The sequence below is a fragment of the Lycium ferocissimum genome, chromosome 6 (genome assembly GCF_029784015.1).
Source record: "Lycium ferocissimum isolate CSIRO_LF1 chromosome 6, AGI_CSIRO_Lferr_CH_V1, whole genome shotgun sequence".
NCBI lineage: Eukaryota > Viridiplantae > Streptophyta > Magnoliopsida > Solanales > Solanaceae > Lycium > Lycium ferocissimum.
This window is the reverse complement of record NC_081347.1, coordinates 5456528-5477566: the sequence shown is the minus strand read 5'-3', so window position 1 is coordinate 5477566 and position 21039 is coordinate 5456528. Positions and strand designations below refer to the sequence as shown.

General features: G+C 36.0%; 3 protein-coding genes across 6 annotated transcripts; 2 read left to right on the top strand and 1 right to left on the bottom strand.

Moving 5' to 3' along the window:
- Nucleotides 1–150: 150 nt before the first annotated feature.
- Nucleotides 151–11063, bottom strand: LOC132059061 (splicing factor U2AF-associated protein 2). 4 transcript variants are annotated; one of them, XM_059451545.1, is made up of 15 exons: nucleotides 11025–11063; nucleotides 10896–10991; nucleotides 9100–9213; nucleotides 8622–8756; nucleotides 8333–8523; nucleotides 7806–8024; nucleotides 7461–7553; nucleotides 7292–7330; nucleotides 6123–6212; nucleotides 5885–5987; nucleotides 5649–5729; nucleotides 3398–3474; nucleotides 2927–3007; nucleotides 1645–1736; nucleotides 151–771 (listed from the first exon to the last, which is right to left on the bottom strand). In XM_059451545.1, the coding sequence occupies exons 2-15, from the start codon at nucleotides 10957–10959 to the stop codon at nucleotides 645–647; spliced, it is 1506 nt and encodes a 501-aa protein (XP_059307528.1). In that variant the 5' UTR covers nucleotides 10960–10991; nucleotides 11025–11063; the 3' UTR covers nucleotides 151–644. The 4 variants fall into 4 exon arrangements, 3 of the variants coding, with proteins under 3 accessions (XP_059307528.1, XP_059307529.1, XP_059307527.1); XM_059451546.1 differs by having other exon boundaries at nucleotides 8634–8756; XR_009415494.1 differs by having other exon boundaries at nucleotides 725–771; nucleotides 5649–5752; nucleotides 8616–8756.
- Nucleotides 11064–12158: 1095 nt separating this feature from the next.
- Nucleotides 12159–12761, top strand: LOC132059060 (uncharacterized). The gene has a single exon (XM_059451543.1). The coding sequence runs from the start codon at nucleotides 12236–12238 to the stop codon at nucleotides 12743–12745; it is 510 nt and encodes a 169-aa protein (XP_059307526.1). The 5' UTR covers nucleotides 12159–12235; the 3' UTR covers nucleotides 12746–12761.
- A 112-nt stretch (nucleotides 12762–12873) lies between these two features.
- On the top strand, nucleotides 12874–19942 carry LOC132059059 (uncharacterized). The gene is made up of 9 exons (XM_059451542.1): nucleotides 12874–13191; nucleotides 15880–16403; nucleotides 18111–18161; nucleotides 18251–18358; nucleotides 18526–18621; nucleotides 18979–19077; nucleotides 19169–19228; nucleotides 19316–19435; nucleotides 19689–19942. The coding sequence occupies exons 1-8, from the start codon at nucleotides 12990–12992 to the stop codon at nucleotides 19379–19381; spliced, it is 1206 nt and encodes a 401-aa protein (XP_059307525.1). The 5' UTR covers nucleotides 12874–12989; the 3' UTR covers nucleotides 19382–19435; nucleotides 19689–19942.
- Nucleotides 19943–21039: the final 1097 nt, after the last annotated feature.

Sequence of the window (21039 nt, the reverse complement as noted above, 5' to 3'; positions counted from 1 at the left end):
TCTTTGCCAGAAGCATTATCAGCATTTAGTCTTTGCGGCACGAATCCAAATTAGACAAGACATTCAATTTCAGATAAATTACCAAAAACTAATAATAAGCTCCACAGGACTCTTGCAGCCCATACATTTCTCTAAGCATAACTTCAAGTATCCTGCAGGAATTTCGATATTTTTTAAACATAAAAGTACATTTCACAGCAAAGTATACCATACAAGTTTGATACCCTGGTTTGGAATGGGAGCGAACAAAGAGTAATAATCGAACCAATATTGCAGCTACATTAATTACAGAGCATATCACGTTCAGTCTGAGAGCAGAAGTCAAGCACTAGTGAAAATTCTACTCCACCACTTCACCAGGCAAAAAAAGATTACTTCCTCATTCCAGTTGATCTTGTCACATGTTGCTCCAAAGAAAACTAGGAGATTGCCTATTACTTGCAATTACAAGTCTAGTTGAAGTGCCACGAGCTCAGAACCTATCACATCTACAAACCCACTTTTTGCAAGATCTCGGAAAGTCAACAAAGTACGAACGCCAGGATCATTTAGAAAACGGGTTCCTATTCAAAGAGCGCGTAGACACATGGATTGTATAGCAAGCAAAAATAAGTGTTGCTACTATTTCCACATAGAGAACACATCTATGAATCAGCTTCAAGTTCTTCTCCAAACTTCTCCAATCTATCAGTTTCTTCATCTATATCTCGGACTAAAGCATGGTTAATAGATCCATCATCCTCACTAGCATGGATTTGCCTACCAGCAAACCTGTTGCAATGAATAAATATAAATTAGCTAACATAAACAAAAACAAGGCTAATAATGGAACAAAGATCAAACTCTCACAGGTGCTGATTTACTCTGCTGTGTATACAGAAAAACAACTTCACGAAATAAACACTACATGCTTGGTTATATGTACTCCATCCTTTGTAGTATTTTTATGGTTGTGTTTGACAGTATGGAGTTTGAGAGAGAGAGAGAGAGAGAGATTTTAGCTACACAACAAAAGTACGATTGGAACGTGTGGTCTTAAAAACATGACATGACATTTTTTTTTTTATATAACCATGGTGTTCGGGGGCCAGCTTCCGCACACCTTGACTAATATCACGGGCTACCTTCCACCTCCCACTAGCAACACGTACCAGGTAACTCTATCCCTCACTGTGGTTTAGAGACCGTACGTTTGCTTTCTGGTTAACTCCCTGAGGTTTAGGACCGTACGTTTGCTTTCTGGTTAACTCCCTGATTTAGAAGAGGAAGTTTTTGTTCTCAGGAGTCAACCATGATTCTTTTGTGTATTTACTTTGCATCCCGTTGGTGCCTTCCTAATATAACATCTTACTTCATCAAAAAGTATGGAAAGAAATCACTTAGTGTTTAACATATGCCATGGCATTTTTTTGGCTGTAAGAGCATATTTTTTGGCAATAAAATGTAAATATATAAGAGCATATTATTAAGAGTAAAAAGTTTAAAATTAAAGAGTTCCCAAAAATAGAAAGGTCATGTTTGGGAACAGACTAAAAAGGAAGTGTCATACAAAATGGAAGAGAGGAAATAATAAGTGCCAGTAGAAAACCTCAATGCAGTCTGCACGAGATAACAAAAGTTTCAGATGCAGAAGCAATCACTTACCAGCGTCCATTCATCGCCTCAATACACTTATGTGCATCCCTTCTATCCTTAAATTTGACTAAAATAACCCCTTGTGGATGATTCTCGCATACCTGCAAAAGCAAGCCAATGAATGAGCTAAAACCACCGGAAGCCTACTGTGACATCTTTCTCAATCCATTAGTTAGATATTTCCTTTTTCTCTGTCCTGATCTTTTGACTCCTTTCCCCAAATCACAAACTTTTCAAGGATACAAACCAATACAAACTTTTACTAGTTTTTATTATCTTAATCTTTGTGGTAAACTAACCATATAATTCTGACATTTCAAATGATTATTTGAACATTTGTTTGTCTAACTCTGGTATAATAATCTATTTGAACTTTCTACTCCTGCTCTTTGGAACAGGAGAGTATGAAAGCAGGAATAACAACTCTGCATAAAATGCCTCAACTCCTTGAGCCCCACCTCCACATGCCACAAACGGGGAAGAAGTCCCAGTCGCCGGCAGACTGGCAGTAAAAAAGAACTACATGCGCAAGTATACAGCCACTGTTTGTACCCATTAGAAAAGAAGTGTCAAAAATAACCCCTCAAAATAGTCACCAGTATAAATGGAGCAACATGACATTAGAAGAAGTCCCAGACATCAGAAGAAAAAGAATGGATGCACAAGAAGCACACGATTTATTGATTTGTACCCACTCACATGAAAGGACATTGTGTAACTGCTTAAAATAATCAGTTGTGTTTATTTGTGTAGTATTCAAAGAGCTGAAGCATAAGCTGGCTTTATAACGCATATAAACATTGAAAAGATTCCAATTTAACAAGGCAAGGCACTGTAACTCTTCCTTTCGATAGTTGCTTATGTAGGGGTACTAGATTGAAGGAGCATCAAGGCACAACATCAATCAACTGCACAAATATAGAAGTGCAACAAGACGTAAGCAACCAAAGCCGGTAAATTTATGGAACAGTCGTTCTTATTGCCCGCATTTCATCTTGCGTCTACCAGCTGATCTTTTCAGCCAATTGCTGTTCTGAGACTATAAAAGGTATCTTGAAGACCCAGAATTCCTACTTTACTGACAGGTGAAAGAGCAAAATAACTTCACACAAAACCACATAACTTAGACATTTAGCAAACCCAGAAGGCGCACATATCACCCTATATTGGTTGACAAAATCACATTAGTAACTCATCTCTACTAGGAGCATAGCATATATATCAGAACATAAATAAGCAATATTATAAAATCCACGCCGTGGGTAATGGATTTTATGAGAAATGGAAATACCTTTACTAAGTCCACCGGACCAAACTTTGAGCACTCCTCTTGGACATCTTGTTGTAGCTCAGAACACAAATTCTCTTCCATCTATTGACAACATTAGAAGTACATTAGCTCAAATGCCGCTCGGAAACAATAACTAAAAGGTAATTCTCACATTTTAGGATTCAACTAGTAGAAAAATTACAAAGAACTAAATGTTGGTAAAGACTATAGTAAGACAGCTGCCTGGACAAAAATAGCTGGAACTTATGAGGAACTGCCTCCACTTCATAATGATTAATATAGGCTACAGCTGCTTATTAGTTATTACTATGTTATGTTTGCCAATATCAGTATTGGTATGCCACCAGTTTACAAAAGTATGGCGGTTTTGCAACAGCAATTCATTTGTTAACACCTTGAGTACAAATTACTGTTCCAGTCAGGCTGAAACTGAAAGGTTACAAAACCGAGTATCAGACATATAAACGTTACCCGTAATTCAGCTGGTACGAACATGTAGCGAAGCAAAACAGTAGCTGGAACCGATATCTTTGAGTCATCCCGACCACCTGATACCGCCAGTAATAAAGAGAATTAGAGGGGCCAATGAAAAAAGGAAAACATATGTTGTAGTCATTCACGGCATTGAACAGATAAGATGCTACCGTAAGCAGAGTTCAATAAAAATCAATAATAACTGAGAAGCAACAAAGAAGATTAGTAAATGTTAAGTGCTACACATTGGCGGAGGAAATATAGTGTCTCCTTAGACAGTGTTCGGCAATCCTCACCTCTTGAGCTAGCTTTTGGGATTAAATTAGACCTTGATCCATTTCTTCAGATGTTATCGGAGTCGGATCCATTCCTATTTTTGGTTTACCTAATGTTGGGGCTCCATGTTATGTTGCCCATGCTCCAGATGTCCAGTCTTGAGCATGAGGAAAGGTGTTAAAGTATCCCACATTTGTGGAGGAAATGGGCTGTTGTCTAATTATACGATCTCGGGCAATTCTCACCACTTGAGGTAGCTTCCAACGTTGGGTCTGGACCATGGTTCGTTTCTACAGTAAAATTGCTTTTTGAATTCACTATGCTTTTTAACAACTTCATTATGGAAACACTCCAATACCTCTCAAGAATCAACTTATAATCTTCCCTACTCAAAACACTTCTAGGTACAAATAAAAAGCGGACTTGAAAGCTGAATGATCTGAAAACTAGCCAGTGTCTTCCATTTGAAAGAGCTGAAAAAGCACCATCTCCTTGAAAGGTTTTATACATCTGTCCTTTCTCAATGCAATTCTTCAGACATATAACCCCCATCCCTACCCCCACCCACCCTCCAAAGAACATTACTGTGTAAGCTGATAGAAGATGATCTATACTTATCTTTTGATACACAAATACAGACGTAATGGCAGGTGAACTGATCCTTCTCTCTTTAAGTTTTTGTTCTTTTACCTTTAAGCTTGGATTAGCTCAGAAACATAAGACTGTGATTCATGACTATTCAGTCTCTTGAATGCAGCAAGGTCCGGCAGACAGTGCACCCTCACAAGGATGAAGGAGAGAAGAAGGGATAGGAAGGTTCCTCTAGCAGATCGCCTTTTCTTTTCCTTTCCTGGGCTAGGTAATTATTAATGGAATATTCGAGGCATTTTCTGCTTTGTGGCAACTCGTCCAACTAAAACCACTAGCGGGTCTCTCGTCTATGGAATGGACAGCACCTATATCCGATTCCTAAGCTCCACCTCCTGCTCATGAAAGTGAAGATTTTGACGTCCACACAGTCGAAGGATCCAATAATTGGCAAGTAAAGCTATGAACTGGATTCTCACTCTAACCCAGTACCAGTAATTTGAAAGGGGAAAAAAAAAAAAAAAAATAGACGTATTCACTCATTTTTTCTTTCAGATAGGCCAACTCAAAGAAGGAAATGCAAGTGGCGTTAGCTGTCTGGATTTGAAGACAGATGAATAAATAATGGTTGCTTGATGGTGCAGAGTGACTGTCTCTTCGTGTAAAGACAGCCATGAATGATACAGCTCGGTGGCTGGAAATTTCAGGCTAAGGGTGGATAGATAGGAGGAGATGATGACCTAGAATGAGACCACAAGGGTGCTGATTATGTAAGTCTATCATGCAATTTCCAGAGGCTAATTGAGCAACCAGTGGCAAGTTAAGATGCAACAGAGAAATAGAACTGGATGCTGCTGCAGCATAACTGTTAAAAACATGTTGGCTATCCAAGAAGAGCCACAACATAATACAAATAAGATGGCTTATGAACTGAGTAAGGACTATAACCAAACAGGTTTATAATGGAAGCTCTGAATGCCATTATGTTTCAACCAATTAAGAAGTGATTATGTCAGTTCGCCTGCTCCAAAACTGAAATGCTGGTTCCAGTCACTAACTTATTCCAAAATTCACACAGAGCAAAGATTCATTTACGCAGTTATAAAAAGTACACCAACAGTAATGCAAACATGTACGTCTTAGACAATAGTACTGAATAAGCTTCAGGATGTTGAACAAAAACAAAACAGCGTTTCAACTTTCAGGAACTCTGTTACCAAACCACTCTTAAAACCAAAAGTAACATATATATCTTAGACAACAGTACTCAATAAGCTTCAGAATGTCGAAAAACAATGAAACAGGATGGAAAGGTGCACCATCGAAAAGTAACATGGAAAGGTGATATTGTGGCACAAAACCAGCTTATAAGTAAACGACATACCCCAGCCAAGCATCTTCTGCTCAACTTTTTGGAGTTTCTTCTTCTTGCGGTTGTCCGATTTCTTGGGTATGAACCTTTCCCCTGCGAAGTCAGTAAAGGTTTGTCTATAGGAAACAATTAGGCATTCAAGTGACTATAAATACAAATCTAACCCATGCTTTATTTGGGAAATATAAAAGCAAGACTAATCAACAAGTACAATTTGACAATGCACCAAAGAACATCAGACTGTTTACCTTTTTGCTCAAACTTTGCTGGCGTAACTGTCATAGGAATTTTGTCACCTGGCCGAAAAGGTGCACCATCCAAAATCTTAATGGCTAGATCAACTGAAGGCTCCTAATGTACAAAGATTCCCCAATAAAACACATGGATAACAATTACAACAAACAACCAAAACCTTATAAATAAATAAATAAATAAATAAATAAGAACTCCATACGTCATTGTTGTACTTTAAAAAGGAACCATTACCTTTAGATATGTAACAAGTGCATCACCCTTCTTCCTTCCAGTTGCTTTATCAAAATAAATCTTCACTCGAGGCTTTTGTGTTTCTGGATCCTGCAATTTTTATAATAGCTCACCATAACAATTCTATACTGGTTTCTAAATGCCAAAATAAAACATTTGAATGACCTATAAGCCATGTCAAAAGATCACAACTTAACAAGCTAAAATGTTTAAGATCCTTAATAAACTTATAGAAGAAAATTGCTGTTCCACTTAAAGCATGCGGTGCAACTATCACCATAGTGGTGCTTATAAGAAGAATTTAGATTCATTTAATTTATAAAATGCGTCAGTAACTAAAATCAGTCCATGGAGAAAAAAAGCAGTCAAGCGATCCAAGCAAAACTAACTAATCAGGGTTCAGGGAAGATAAATAAGTTTAAAAGGAATTCAACATAAAACAGTCAGGTTTATCAGTTTCTGTTTTTATGACCGTGGTGCTCAGGCCAAACAAGGCTTGGGAAGATGGGAAGAAACCACCTAGTAATTTTTGCCTCCGTCAGGAATTGAACCTAAGACCTCATGGTTCTCAACCCACTTCATTGACCACTATGCCACACCCTTGGGTGCAACAATCAGGGTTATCAGTTGCGAATGTATTAAGTTATCAGTGCAACATTGTTGTCCCCAGTAACTAGTTCAGTACAGTTTTTGGATTTTATTAGCACTTTAGCTCTTGACTGAGACATTGTATTTGAGGCAAACAATGTTCTCCTACACTTTTGTTCTTTTGTAATTAGCCTCCGGTAACTTTGCATCTTCTTGATGCGTATCTATGAAACACATTACTTCATCAAAAAAAAAAAAAAATGTATTAAGTTACTCTATGATGTTTCTAGGCCTTGAGAGTGTAACTCTAAGTTATTTCATAAGATATGTTGGATCACCAATCGTAAGACAATATTCATTTGCATATTCATAATGTCTGGGGGCTAACGAAAGTAAAGCCCAGAGTAACAAAAAGAAAACAACCTGCAAGGCATCTTTTGCCAAAATACTGGTAATCCTAAGCAGAAAATAAATTAAAATAACCTTGATAGACTAGATACGGTCATAACAATCTTCAAAAATTTCTAGGAATATATAAGGTTAAAAAAAAAAAAAAAAAAAAAAGAAAAGAAGTTCCGCACCTCCTTTATGATCCCACACTTCGAAAAGACTTCAACCACCTACAATGATCTCCACATTAGTGTAGCACAAAAAAGAAGTCAAAAGAATATAGCACTGCTCACAGATGCATAGAACAAACAATAAAATGACTCCTACAGTTAGGTGATAGGTAACAAAATTGCTAACTACCTCATCAACAGTGACATCTTCTGGCAACCCTGTAACATAGACATGAGTATTGACTTTTAATTCGAACCAGCTATCTGGAGGTTTATTCGCTTCCTGCGCAGGCAATAGAAAAGAAAGGCGTGAAGGATATGCATTAGGAAAAAGGAGAGGCACATGGACTAATGCCTGCTCATCTAAGGGGAAAATGGAAACATGCACATAATAACAGATGAAAAGCAACCAATTAATTTACAATCTTTTTATCCAAAAAGAAGACAACAAATGAGACCTGAATCCAGACAACCAACAGACAAAGCCAAAAGTAACCATTGACCTGGAGAAAAATAAAAGTTAAGAGTGAGTAACCTTCTTTTCAGCGTCTTTTTCAGGCAGTTTTCTCTTGGCGTTATTTGTTGCTGCTGTGGTTTCAGTTGAATCTCTAGCAGTGTTATCAGTTCCAATGTTATCCATGCTCTTGTTCTTATTTCCAGAAGTATCATCAGCGGGCAATGTAGGGAAAAGTTCCTCCTCTTCAGCATAAGTCATATCTTCTAGACGATAGTCAGTTTTCTCGGTGGGTTCTTCCTATAAAACCTCATTTGATCAGGACAGTTTTCAAAACAAATAAAGAAAGGAACAGAAGTACAAGTCACAAGATGTTCTCTTTCTTCTTCTTCTTCTTCCTTTTTTTTTTTTTTTTTTTTTTTTTTTTTGAATAATTGATAAAGAACAATGCAACATCAAGCAATAATTATCAGATTAACAAAGAAATGCTTTTTGTCCCTTTTATTTTTTTTTCCTGTTTTAAATGACTCACATACATCTTTTACGTTACAAAGTTAAACTTCTGAGAGACAAAGGAACAAAGAAGACAGCTAGAGGTAATATATTACCTGAGGTACCCAAGCTTTAAGAGCTTTATCCCATTTGTACCTAGTTCCATCATCATCGGTGAACTCATCTTCACCATCTGGAGGAGTTGAAGGCCTTTGATCCTCCTCGGCTGCTTGCTCGTCCTCTGCCTCTTTCACTTCCTTCTGAAACTTTTCATACTCATCCAAAGGGTCATTTGAAGTCAAAGGAACTGCAGAAAACAAATAACAGGTGTCTCAGCCAAATGCGATATAGTGTTAAAGTTATTATGTTTCTGCAGGTTCATTTCTTAAGCGACCAAACCCGCACCTGAATTTGTACCACCAGTGCTCTGCTCAGGTACATCAGTCAGCAATCCAGGAATCGAGCACAGTGGTTCCCATTCACTCCTTCCTTGGGACCATACAAGTGTATTCTCCAGTAAGTATCCAGCAGAGTAGTGCTCTGTCCATGTCAAGTAAACAAGCTTAAAAATCTCCTAATACCATCTGAACATCATACAGCTGAATACAATTGTTCAAGATAAAGGCTGATAATTACAGGTGCAACTGAAACTTTTGTTTAATTTCAAAATAAAAGGAAAGTAAGACAGCAAAAAGGAGAGTCAGAATGCATTCCGAACTCAAACGAACACCTAATTAAAAGAAGAAAGCTATCAAAGACGAATTCCTCCAATTTAAACAAATAAATCACTAGTATCAGTTCCTCTCGATAAGAAAAGATTCAATAAGAGGATGGTAAAATCTTATATATCTACTCATTGAACAGTGGAAGTTTATAAACTCACCACGCAACTCAGATATTGTATACGGGCCTAGTTGCTGTTGGTCTTGAGCGAGCACATACCAACCCAATCCAGTGCTCATTCCAAAAGTTGTACACAAACTACTGTTGCCTTCACCTACAACAGAAATCCAAGTATCAAATTCTTTTCTTCACCCTACAAAGTAAGCAGCATGCTTATTTGCAGAATCCAAACATAATGCATCCCCACCACCAAGAACACCCCAGCCCCCAAAAGGAGAGGTAACATCAAAAGCAGCACATAGTGAAAACTCAGATACTAGATTCTAAATATTTGAAATATTTGGAAATTTGAGTTCAGAAGTCTTAAAAAAAGTTAACTTCTGATGCAAAATCAGCCAAAAAAGAACATCCCAAAAATTCAAAAATGTATTCGCAAACTCAGTAGTTGAAAAACTTTAAACAAACATCACACAAGATTGTAAAACCAAAAAAGCCCCCAGGGTTTTGGCCTAGTGGTAGTAGGCACACAACCTTGCTGCAGTAAAAGTGGTAGAGGGGTGAGCCTATTATCCACCGAGTTTCTAACTATGTGTCACACAGCGATTTCTCGGTTACCAGAAAACTGTAAAACCTAAAACGGACGCTTATACTTGATCCTATTTGCCGTGACATCATATTAATGTTAAACATAATGTTGAACAAAACTTCCAACTGCATTCTTCTTCTTCTTCTTCCTTTTTTTTTTTTTTTGGGAAGGTAACAGTTACTTCCAACTGCATTCTTACTTCCAATATTTGTGGATTTTCCTTCATAACCCTTCGGCCAAAAAAGCAAATAATTTTCGATAAGCTGATGAATTTGAACATAAAAATCCTACTAACTATCAATAGACAGAAGAAAAGTATCTGCAATCGCAATTTATAATCCAAGTATTAGCTCCAAAATAAATGAGAAACCCATTCGACCAATTTGAAAATAAAATATGTTACTTAAAACCCCATCTTCTAAAATACAGAAATAACACAAATACACAAGCATATAGCTATGAAAAAGGAAATCAAGAACTGTGTTTGCAAACTAGGTACTTGAAAAACTTCAAACAATAGTCACATAAGATTGTAACACCTAAAAAGGAATGCCTATACTTGATCCTCTAGTCCGTGACGACATAGTAATATTAAACATAATGTTGACCAAAATTCCCAACTGCCTTATTACTTCCAATATTTGTAGCATTTCCCTTCGGCCAAAAGAAAAAAAATCGATAAACCCATATTTGAACATAAAAATCCTACTAACTATCAATGAACAGAAGAACAGTATCTGCAATCGCAACATACAATCCAAAATAAATGAGAAACCCATTCAACCCATTTGAAAATAAAATACGTTACTCAAAACCCATCTTCTAAAATACAGAAATAACACAAATACATAAGCATATAGAGCTGTAAAAACATAGGTACACATACATACTGGGTATGTAAAAAAGATATCAAATTTGCACATATAGAGAATAACTGTTCAACCAATTTGAAAAGAAAATATGTTACTCAAAACCCATGTTCTAAAATACAGAAATAACACAAATACAACAAGCATATAGCTGTAAAAACAAAGGTAAACATACTGAGTATGCAAAAAAGATATCAAATTTGTACATATAGAGATTAACTGTTCGACTAATTTAAAAAGAAAAAAAATGTTACTCAAAACCCATCTTTTAAAATAGAGAAATAACACAAATACATAAGCATATAGTTGTAAAAACAAAGGTAAACATACTGAGTATGTAAAAAAGAAATCAATTTGGACATATAGAGATTATTAACTGACCCGTGTTATATTGTTGCGTTAATTGTTGTTGTTGATGAAGATAATCCTCATTCATTGATGCCATTGAATTCCAGTTTCTAGTAGCTTCTTCTTTGTGTGTGTCTGTGTCTATACAGAGAAGCAAAATGTAGGAATTGCAATAAAGAAATTTACGGACAAGATCGGGTCGGGTCTTTGAAATCGGTGCGAATAATCCAGAACGGGTTTTATGTACTTTAGCCAGGGAAAATGACAAAAAGGATCCTGGGGTAGGTTCAAAATAGCTTTTTCTTGCGCGCATTGTCCTCCTTTAATGTTTGCCCGTTTGACCAGAAGAATTATTCTTTTTTTTTTCGGAACTTTTTTCACTTTTTTCAAAAATTATTATTTGGCTATGAAAATTTTAAATACAACTTGAAATTTTTCAAGTTTTTCACTTTTTTCATAACCAAAACAAGTATATTTCAATAAAATAAAATAAAATCTATTTGCACAAAATTATGGCCAAACACAGCTCGAACTCCAACTCCAAAGTTCCAAAAAAAGTGAAAAAGTTTTTGGTTTCTATGGCCAAACGCCTACTAAGTTTTGCCCTCAAATTAGTGGTTTTAATTTTTGCCCTCTATCTATATAACGGTGACATTTTTTCTAATTTTCCAACAATTCAAAGTAATGCGCTTTTGATAAAACAAAGGCTCAACTAACACAGGGTTTGGAACTCATGCCGCATAAGACCTATTTAAAGACGAAACTCTACCTACAAAGTTGTATTTTTACTACTCCCTCCGTTACATAATAAGTGATTTTTTACGCACCCTCTTGTCCTCCAGAAGTGTCTCTCTCCAATTAAGAATGTTTTTACTAACTTACCTCTAATTAAATGCCTAAAAAAAGAAAAGCTACTCAATAATTCTTATTTATGTAAATACGGGTAATTTTGAAAGAGTAGAATTTTTTTTTAATTAAAATCCTAAAACACCACTTATTTTGAAATAAAATGAAAAACCTAAAACACTATTTTCACTATTTTTTTATTTAGAAACAAAGGGAGTATTTAAACTTAAAATTTCTAATTAATGATGATATTTTGTCAATCACACCGCAACATTACATAATTACTTGGTCGGTAACTCGGTAATAGCTATACGCGCATTATTTTTTTGAAAAAACACACACACACACACACACAAAGGATAAAAATTTAAAGAAAAATTATCAACAAATGCATAGGGACCCGTAACTCCGACCCGATCCGCAAAGTTAATACCCTAAACCCTGCATCCCACTGTGCTGTAATGGCTTCTTCTTCATCACTTCAATCCTGAAATTTTGACCACACCATTTGAGAAAAACGGATCAAAATGAGCATCAGAACGACAACGTTTTGGACTCGAATACTCCGTTTTAGGGCACCACCACCTTCCACCACCGCCGCCGCCGCCGCACCACTTTTCCGGCAACCACCGCCGCCGCATTCCACCGTACGTTTCTTCTCATCGTCGTTCTACAACAACCGTAAACCATCAGCTGATAGAGTAATACAAGAGCTGTTATTCGAAGTTGAAAGGGATAAGCAAAGGGAAAAAGAAGAGAGAAAGAAGAAAGGATTAGATACAACTGATATTGATGCTGAAGAAAATGAGGATTCAATGGGTGTTGGTCCATTAATTGAGAAAATTGAGAAGAAGAAAGTTAAAGATGACAAATTTAGTTATTTTGATGAACCTACGGATTCGGATAGTGAAGATGATGATGAAAGGTGGACACCTGATGCTGTTAATAAACGATGGGAAGTATTTGATAAGAAATTTAAACGACACGAAGAGTTACTTGTTAACTTCACTGATGCAGGTACCCTTTTGAGACATTAACTTTGTTTGGATGATTGTTACATATTGTTTCATAGTGTATTATACTATATTGTATTGTATCGTATCGTATTGTTTATAGTGTTTAGTGTTTAGGATTTATGGTTTAGTGTTTAGGGTTTAGGGGTTTGGGGACATTCAAGAGCTGTTATTTGAGGTAGAAAGGGATAAGCAAAGAGAAAAAGAAGAGAGAAAGAAGAAAGGATTAGATACTAGTGATATTGATGCTGAGGAAAATGAGGATTCAATGGGTGTGGGTCCATTAATTGAGAAAATTGAGAAGAAGAAAGTTAAAGATGAGAAATTTAGTTATTTTGATGAACCTACGGATTCGGATAGTGAAGATGATGATGAGAGATGGACACCTGATGCTGTTAATAAACGATGGGAAGTATTTGATAAGAAATTTAAACGACACGAAGAGTTACTTGTTAACTTCACTGATGCAGGTACTTTATTGAGACATTAACTTTGTTTGGATGATTGTTACATATTGTTTCATAGTGTATTATACTATATTGTATTGTATTGTATCGTATTGTTTATAGTGTTTAATGTTTTGGATTTATGGTTTAGTGTTTAGGGTTTAGGGGTTTGGAGGTTTGGGGTAATTCAAGAGCTGTTATTTGAGGTAGAAAGGAATAAGCAAAGGGAAGAGGAAGAGAGAAAGAAGAAAGGATTAGATACAAGTGATATGGACGCTGAAGAAAATGAGGATTCAATGGGTGTTGGTCCATTAATTGAGAAACTTGAGAAGAAGAAATTGAAAGAAGAAAAATTTAGTTATTTTGATGAGCCTACGGATTTGGATAGTGATGATTTTGACGAAAGGTGGACTCCTGAGGCTGTTAATAAATGATGGGAAGTTTTTGATAAGAAGTTTAAACGACACGAAGAGTTACTTGCTAACTTCACTGATGCAGGTATAATGTTTGGATGATTGTTACATATCGTATTGTAAATTGTATTGTTTTGTTTAGGTTTCAGGATTTAGGGTAATACAAGAGCTGTTATTGGAGGTAGAAAGGGATAAGCAAAGAGAAAAAGAAGAGAGAGAGAGAAGAAAGGATTAGATACAAGTGATATTGATGTTGAAGAAAATGAGGATTCAATGGGTGTGGGTCCACTAATTGAGAAACTTGAGAAGAAGAAATTGAAAGAAGAAAAATTTAGTTATGTTGATGAGCCTACGGATTCGGATAGTGAAGATGATGATGAAAGGTGGACAGCTGATGCTGTTAATAAGAGATGGGAAATATTTGATAAGAAATTTAAACGACATGAAAAGCTTCTTGTTAACTTTACTGATGCAGGTATAATTATTTCCTTTTTGAGACATTAAGGGGTCGTTTGGTAGAGTGTATAAGAATAGTAGTGAATAAAGTGTATAGTAATGCTGGGATTATTTCTTATCCACTGTTTGATTTGGTTTATTAAGGGCTGTTCTGTCTTTAACCATGCCACATATTAGTTATACATATGTTGAAAAACACTACCAAACAAGGGATAATAGTTAAAGTAGGATGCAAAGATGGGAAGTTTTTGATAAGAAGTTTAAAAGACATGATGAGCTTCTTGTCAATTTCACTGATGCAGGTATAATGATTTCATTTAAATCATATCCCTTTTTGAGATATCAATAGTTAACGTAGAATGCGAAGATTTGGATTTTGGGTACAAAACAATGATCTTTTGCTGCAGTAAAATGACATTTTTATTACCCAATATGTTCTTTTCTAAATTCAGACTGGCATTTCATATCATTGGTAATAACAGAAGGATAGATGTTTTGAAGTTTGGCATACCAAACTTGTATTTGGTGCTTGATAAGCACATAGCAAAAAAGTGAGCCTATACAAAAGCCAGTGTGGGACTGCTGACTATCTAAGGGGGTTCTAAAATTAGGATGGCATCTTTTGTTCTTTTTACTCTCAACGGTGGCCAATTCCATTTTGTCAAGATTTACAAGGTCTCTAACTTGTCTAGGTAGGTTAGTAAGGAAATTGAATACATGGTTCACATCTGTTGTGTGACTTAATGAAGCAAGTATGTCAGCACACTGATTTGCTTCTCTGAGGCAGTGTTTGATGATAAAACCATGCTCTTCAACTATCTTCTGAATTTTCTTTACTGGGATATACATTCTCCATGGGATGTTCCAATTATCAGTGATGGCTTTAGCTAGGAGCATGGAGTCAGTTTCTCCAATAACTTGATTGATTCCTCTTTGGATGCAGAGCTCTAAACCTCGGAGCATAGCCATTACCCAATATGTTAAAATGGCAGAAGAGAGAAGGAAAAAATCAGTGTTTAATTTAATAACACATCGAAAGCTTGATAAATGATGGGATTGGAAAGTTAGATTCAGGTTTTTGTCCTGTTTATATGATGGATGTAAGCAGTATTGCTATAATGTTAGTTACATTTTAGCAAGGACTACATTTTACATTACTCGGTATTTTATTTGGACATTGTTGTTTGATTCATACTTATGTTTATCATCAAATCCCTTGTGAGACATTTATAGCTAAAGTAGGATGCAAAGACTTTTATATTGAGTAAAGGCAACAAATATGATCTTTTCTGCTGTAAGATGACATATTTTTAGTTCCCAATTAAATAACATTGGGTTAGAACTTTGCATGATCCTACTATATCATATGTAATGTGCTTGTTTAAGGTCCTACAGGTGCATCCATAGTTAGTTTGTGCATCGAAGGCACAACATTCGTTTGAAGCTGATGTTACTAGGTTATACGATATATGTTGTTGTAAATGCTTATTGGCTTATTTATGTCCTAAGAAAATGGTAGAAGATAGAAGGCAAAAATTAGTGTTTAGTTTATTAACACAGAGAAAGCTTGATAAATGATGGGATTGGTAAGTTAGCCTCAGGATTTACTGTTCATGGATGTCAGCAGTATTGCTATAATGTTTGTTACTTTTAATTAATGTAAATGTGATGCTGGAAAATTCTTGGTTGTGTTTATTAGATTGGTAGGAATATGTATGAAAAAGAATCACATCCTGTTAGAATTATGCATGTGAAGTTAAACTATGTGAACTGACTTGAAAAACCAATTGAAAGCATTTTGTTGTCTAATTTGCAATTGACAAGTTATGGAAGTTTTGACCAGAGACACTTGATGATGCATTCAAATGGATGAATAGAATTGACAAGTTCGAGCAAAAGCATTTCCGGCTGAGACCAGAGTATCGGGTGATTGGTGAACTGATGAACCGCCTTAAAGTGTCTGAGGGTAAGGAAAAATTTCTTCTGCAGCAGAAGATAAATAGGGCCATGCGAATGGTGCAGTGGAAGGAAGCTTATGATCCCAATGACCCAGAGAATTATGGAATCATTCAGCATGAGCAGGTGGGACCCTCTGTAGATCTTTTAGAACATGCTGGGTTTGAAAAGGAAAAGGGGATGATTCAAGGAGGAGATGACGACGACGACATAGAGTTTGATGACATGAAAGAGAAGGATGATATATTGTTAGAGAAGCTCAACGCCATTGACAGGAAACTTGAAGAAAAACTGGCTGAATTGGACCACACCTTTGGGAAAAAGGGTAAGCTTTTAGAAGAGGAAATCAGAGATCTTGCTGAAGAGAGGAACTCGTTGACGGAGAAGAAAAGAAGGCCTCAGTACAGAAAAGTAAGCACCAAGTCTTAACCTGGACACTAGACCTAGATAAGTTTTTCACAAATTTTCTTGTTTCTGAATTCTGATCATTAAGCATTCTTTTCATGGCATGCATTGTTTTGTCATCATCTTGAAAATGTCCTAAGTGCTGCAAACATGCTGAATTAGATTTAAAATTTTGATTTGTCTTCTTTCACTGTGTTGGAGAATTTTCTTGCCGTATGAAACTTTCCACTCCATTCATTTTCCCGAAATTTCAGCCTCAGGTTGGGTATTAAAAAGCAATGGGCTGATGGATTTCTCTGGAAAGTGCAGTAAAGAAAAAAGATATTTTCTTGCTTGTGTTTCTTTCAATAGAAAAAGACAATTCAAAACAAAATGAAAGCGTTGGTTTTACTTTCTTGCAAAATAGGACTAACTTTTGAGAAAGCTGTTTTTGGTGGAAGATTTTCTAACCGTTTATCCTGCAAATTTTCTGCCAGTGAAATGAGTAAAGTTAAAAGATGCATGTTCATGGTACCAAATACTTCGAGGCCAGACTCATATATACCATGTTCATGTGTCTGATATTTTGCTTCATAGCATATAGAAGGAATAAATATTGCTTCTAACAATTGACTTTTCTTAAAGGCTTCAGCTTCTTTGTGTAATTTCCCTGGATGGCTTCCTTGAAATGATTGCGGCGTTTGTTTCTCAGAAAATTTGGCAGTAATTGTTATCAAAAAGATTTTCGCTGTGTTGGTCATTCTGTAGAGGAACAGTTTAACATTAATAATCAATTTTATTTTGATAGGAAGTTATTGGAGATCTGGCAAGTAATGAAATTTTCCTGAGCTGTATGGCAAGAATGCGAATCTTATTAGTTAATGGTTAGATTCCAATCTGCTGGCCGGAAAGTAGAAGCATGCTATGTCTTGCTTTTTGCCAATGCAGTGGACAAAAACTCGTAGTCTCTTGTAGATAGGTCTGTAGCCAAAAAATCTCCGCTGTTTTTGGTTGAGGAAATAAGGTGCATGTCTTCCCTCTTCCAGTGTTAGCACTCGGTTGAAGACCTTTTCGTTGAAATGCTCTTAATTAACACATCTTGACATTCTTTTTCTGATAAACCGAATAGCGCATTTGACATGCCTCTAACAAAAAATTAAATATGGAAGATAGAGTGGAAGTTGACACGAAATGTACTAATCAATTCTCATTCTTTGCTAGTGATCCCGAAATGTTTCATTTTGAGAAAGGAAAACTGCGTGCTTCCGAAATGCTTCATATTGTTTGCTTGCCTTTGGAGCTCTCTGACCAAAAAGAGCAATATACATTAATTGTCTTATAAGAGGGACCATCCGATAAGCCTCCAGGAAATTGCAAGTTTCAATAAGTAATTGCTATTGACGTAGCTCATCTGAGAGTTCGAATCATTGTTAAGTCGAAGTAGTGAGAGCTTGTAAAATTTGCTAATATTTTTGAGCATTCCCGAATCCTAAGACCCTCAAGTAAAGTGGGGGAACATTGTTTCCTCATTTGCGTACACCATTTGTTTCTGTGTTGAGGATTCTTATGACTGCCTCAACTCAAGAATGTTTACATAAATAATATCACTCTATGAGGACGTGTTTATGATTATTAAAGGTATATACTCTTTAAGTTATTTTGTAGTATCTATGTTTCTCTGAATTGGGTGTCCTCATTCCTTCGTTTTCACTTATTGTTTCTTCACGATGGCAGGGTTTTGATGTGAAACTCATTGATGTCAATAGGACATGTAAGGTTACTAAGGTAATGCTGCCATTGCAATGGATTTTTCATTCTTCTTTAGTGGAACTTGAATGAACCATTTCACAAATTTTGGCTGAAATGTGATACAGGGAGGACAAGTTGTCAAGTATACTGCTTTGTTGGCTTGTGGGAACTATCAAGGAGTTGTTGGTTTTGCAAAAGCAAAAGGTCCAGCTATTCCCATTGCCCTGCAAAAGGTACAGGAGTCTGTTTATTATTTGACCATGGCATCTAACTCATGTGCTTTCATTTTTTGTCAAAAGACAGCCTTTTTTGCCTCATCTCCCTCCAGAGGAGACTTTTTTAGTCTTTCAGCAAGTCTGCTAAAACAAGACTGTTTTGTTTAAAAATTAAATTTCTGCAGGCATATGAGAAATGCTTCCAGAACCTACATTATGTTGAACGGCATGAGGAGCATACAATTTCACATGCAGTTCAAACAAACTACAAAAAGACCAAGGTACCAACTATCCTGATAACGAATTGTAGTTTTTCTTTTTTTGATAATTTTTCCTTTGCTCATACATGTAGAAAATCCATTGTGACTTTCTATTTACACCTACTGATAGTTGTTAGATGGTTTAGTTAACTGATGTTCTGGTGTTTAATTGCCTGGAGCCTGTTGGGGCATGAAGTCCAACAATCCTCCTCCTTTTTGTACTGTTACGTTGTTCACTTTGGTAATGAAATCAGTTTAGTTACCCAAAGAAAAAAAAAATGAGGAATCTTGTTTTTCTGTTTATAGAGGATAAAGTTCCATTTTTCATTTTTTTGACTCTTTGGTCTCGAACTTTTGCTTACTTGCACCTCTATTCAGGTATATCTGTGGCCTGCTCCTACTCAAACAGGGATGAAAGCAGGTAGAACTGTCCAAACAATTTTGCATTTAGCCGGTTTCAGGAATGTGAAATCGAAGGTACTGTATTATTCTTCTGATCAAGCAGTTCATCTAATATTGAAATCGGTATTTATTCAGTGCCCATCATTGTAACATCATGCTCTTGCAGGTTGTTGGCTCAAGGAACCCACATAACACAGTTAAGGCTCTTTTCAAAGCTCTAAATGCGGTAAGTCAATGTTTTGGTGCTACTCTCCACTCTGCCCCTGTCTTTGTTCTCTAAAATTTGTCGTATTCCTGATTATTTTTGTATCAGATTGAGACACCCAAGGATGTTGAAGAAAAGTTCGGGCGAACTGTTGTCGAGTCATACTTACTGTAATAGGCATTCTCAACGTTTCTGTGGTGTTACTTGGCACCTTTTTCGTTATAGGAGGTAAGAACTCGAAGTTTGGTTAGTCTCCTGTGGTTGTCATATTTTCCGATTTTTTCTTTGTCCTCTTGGTAGTTGGTACCACCATCCACACACTGAAAGTCTTCTGAGATTCATCGTAGTAATAGTGGAAAATATTTATGTATATCTATACATTTGTTCGATGACTAAGTGTATCTAATCTTGATATATTCAGTAATCTGTCATTTCAAGGTTGAAACTTTGGGCTAATTAGCTGTTTCTCTTGTTTTGGCAGAGCATAAACAAAAGAGAGGTCGAAGGCCATGGGGGCATGCATCAATGGATTGTCTGTCTTTTTCATAAGCTAGTTACCTTATTTCTTTTTCCTTTCCTTTTGGTGATTTTATTCTTGGTTTGGTTGTTGGTGTAGTTACAAATTAGATAATGATTGCTAGAAGGCATGGTAGGATCTTTTTTTCCAATTTTAGCCTAGCTTACTCCACAAGATTGATTGGCCAATTCTCATCTGATATGATTGTTCTCCACGAATGTTGAGCCGGGTATATAGGTAGCAAAGTAACAGTTCAAGATATACTACATATATACAGCTCATCTTATTGTCGAGTTCATTTACGGAGGGATCATGTCTTGTGTATGTACTTGATGAATTAAGTTTGAAAATGAAATAAAACCATTTCCAAATGATTTCCTGTATTTGACTGTAATACTCGTGATCCCATGACGCCATAGTGGATTTTCCCTTTTTTCAAATATAGCCTCGTTATTATTCCTCGTCCATGTTAAATTCTCAAATTAGTGCCATGTTACACTGCAATTGATAAATATCACTAGATGGCCCTGGCCCGGGCCCGTGCACAGCACGGGCAATACGCCTGACATTGTCTTATGACATTGCCAAAAGGTTCAATGCCGAAAAAGTAATTTATACTTGTTACAATTGTTTATCAAGATTAAATGTTTACAACATAAATTCGAAGGCCATGCATCAATGGATTGTGTCTTTTTCATAAGCTAGTCACCTTATTTCGTATGCCTTTCCTTTTGGTGATTTTATTCTTGGTTTGGTTGTTAGTTACAAATTAGATGATGATTGCTAGGAGGCATGGTAGGATCTCTTTTTCCTTTTGGTGATTTTAGTTTAGCTACAAGCAAAAACTTTAGATTTTTTTTGAAAATGATAAAATCATCAAATTAATTTTATTTCTGATGTACTAAACTTCTAACCCACGACATTTATGATTTCTATTATCTCTCTATTTTGATTTGAGTCATGAAGTGTTGAAAAATTAGTAAAAGTTTTGGAGAGTTAAAGTAAGAGTGCTAGTATTTGAAAAATTTAAATGAGTTTTTGGCGGTACTGGAAATATAGATTACTGTAGCACAGTATCTTTATTGTGTTGACCAAATCAACCTTTTACTAAACCTTTTGGACGGTGGGCTTATTGACTCTATTAAGTGTTATATGATCAAATTAAATGCTTATTTAATTAGGAGCCCGGAATTTTTTTTAACCCAAAAAATAACTTTTGGAACCAAATTAACCCTTAAAAAAAAAAAAAAAAAAAACTAGGCTTCACGCATGAATATATGAAAGAATCAAACCGTAACTTTTTTTCGGTTGGTCC

What these genes read in the sequence shown, in the direction of transcription:
- LOC132059061 (XM_059451544.1), bottom strand. Translation starts at nt 10,959, where the DNA reads ATGGCATCAATGAATGAGGATTATCTTCATCAACAACAACAATTAACG. An exon ending in AACGCAACAATATAACACGG is followed by an intron (nt 9,214 to 10,895) that starts GTCAGTTAATAA and finishes TTTCTGTTGTAG; the next exon opens with GTGAAGGCAACAGTAGTTTG. An exon ending in AGCAAAGTTTGAGCAAAAAG is followed by an intron (nt 5,730 to 5,884) that starts GTAAACAGTCTG and finishes CTGACTTCGCAG; the next exon opens with GGGAAAGGTTCATACCCAAG.
- LOC132059060 (XM_059451543.1), top strand. Translation starts at nt 12,236, where the DNA reads ATGAGCATCAGAACGACAACGTTTTGGACTCGAATACTCCGTTTTAGG.
- LOC132059059 (XM_059451542.1), top strand. Translation starts at nt 12,990, where the DNA reads ATGGGTGTGGGTCCATTAATTGAGAAAATTGAGAAGAAGAAAGTTAAA. An exon ending in CAAACTACAAAAAGACCAAG is followed by an intron (nt 18,622 to 18,978) that starts GTACCAACTATC and finishes ACCTCTATTCAG; the next exon opens with GTATATCTGTGGCCTGCTCC. An exon ending in TTTTCAAAGCTCTAAATGCG is followed by an intron (nt 19,229 to 19,315) that starts GTAAGTCAATGT and finishes TTTTTGTATCAG; the next exon opens with ATTGAGACACCCAAGGATGT.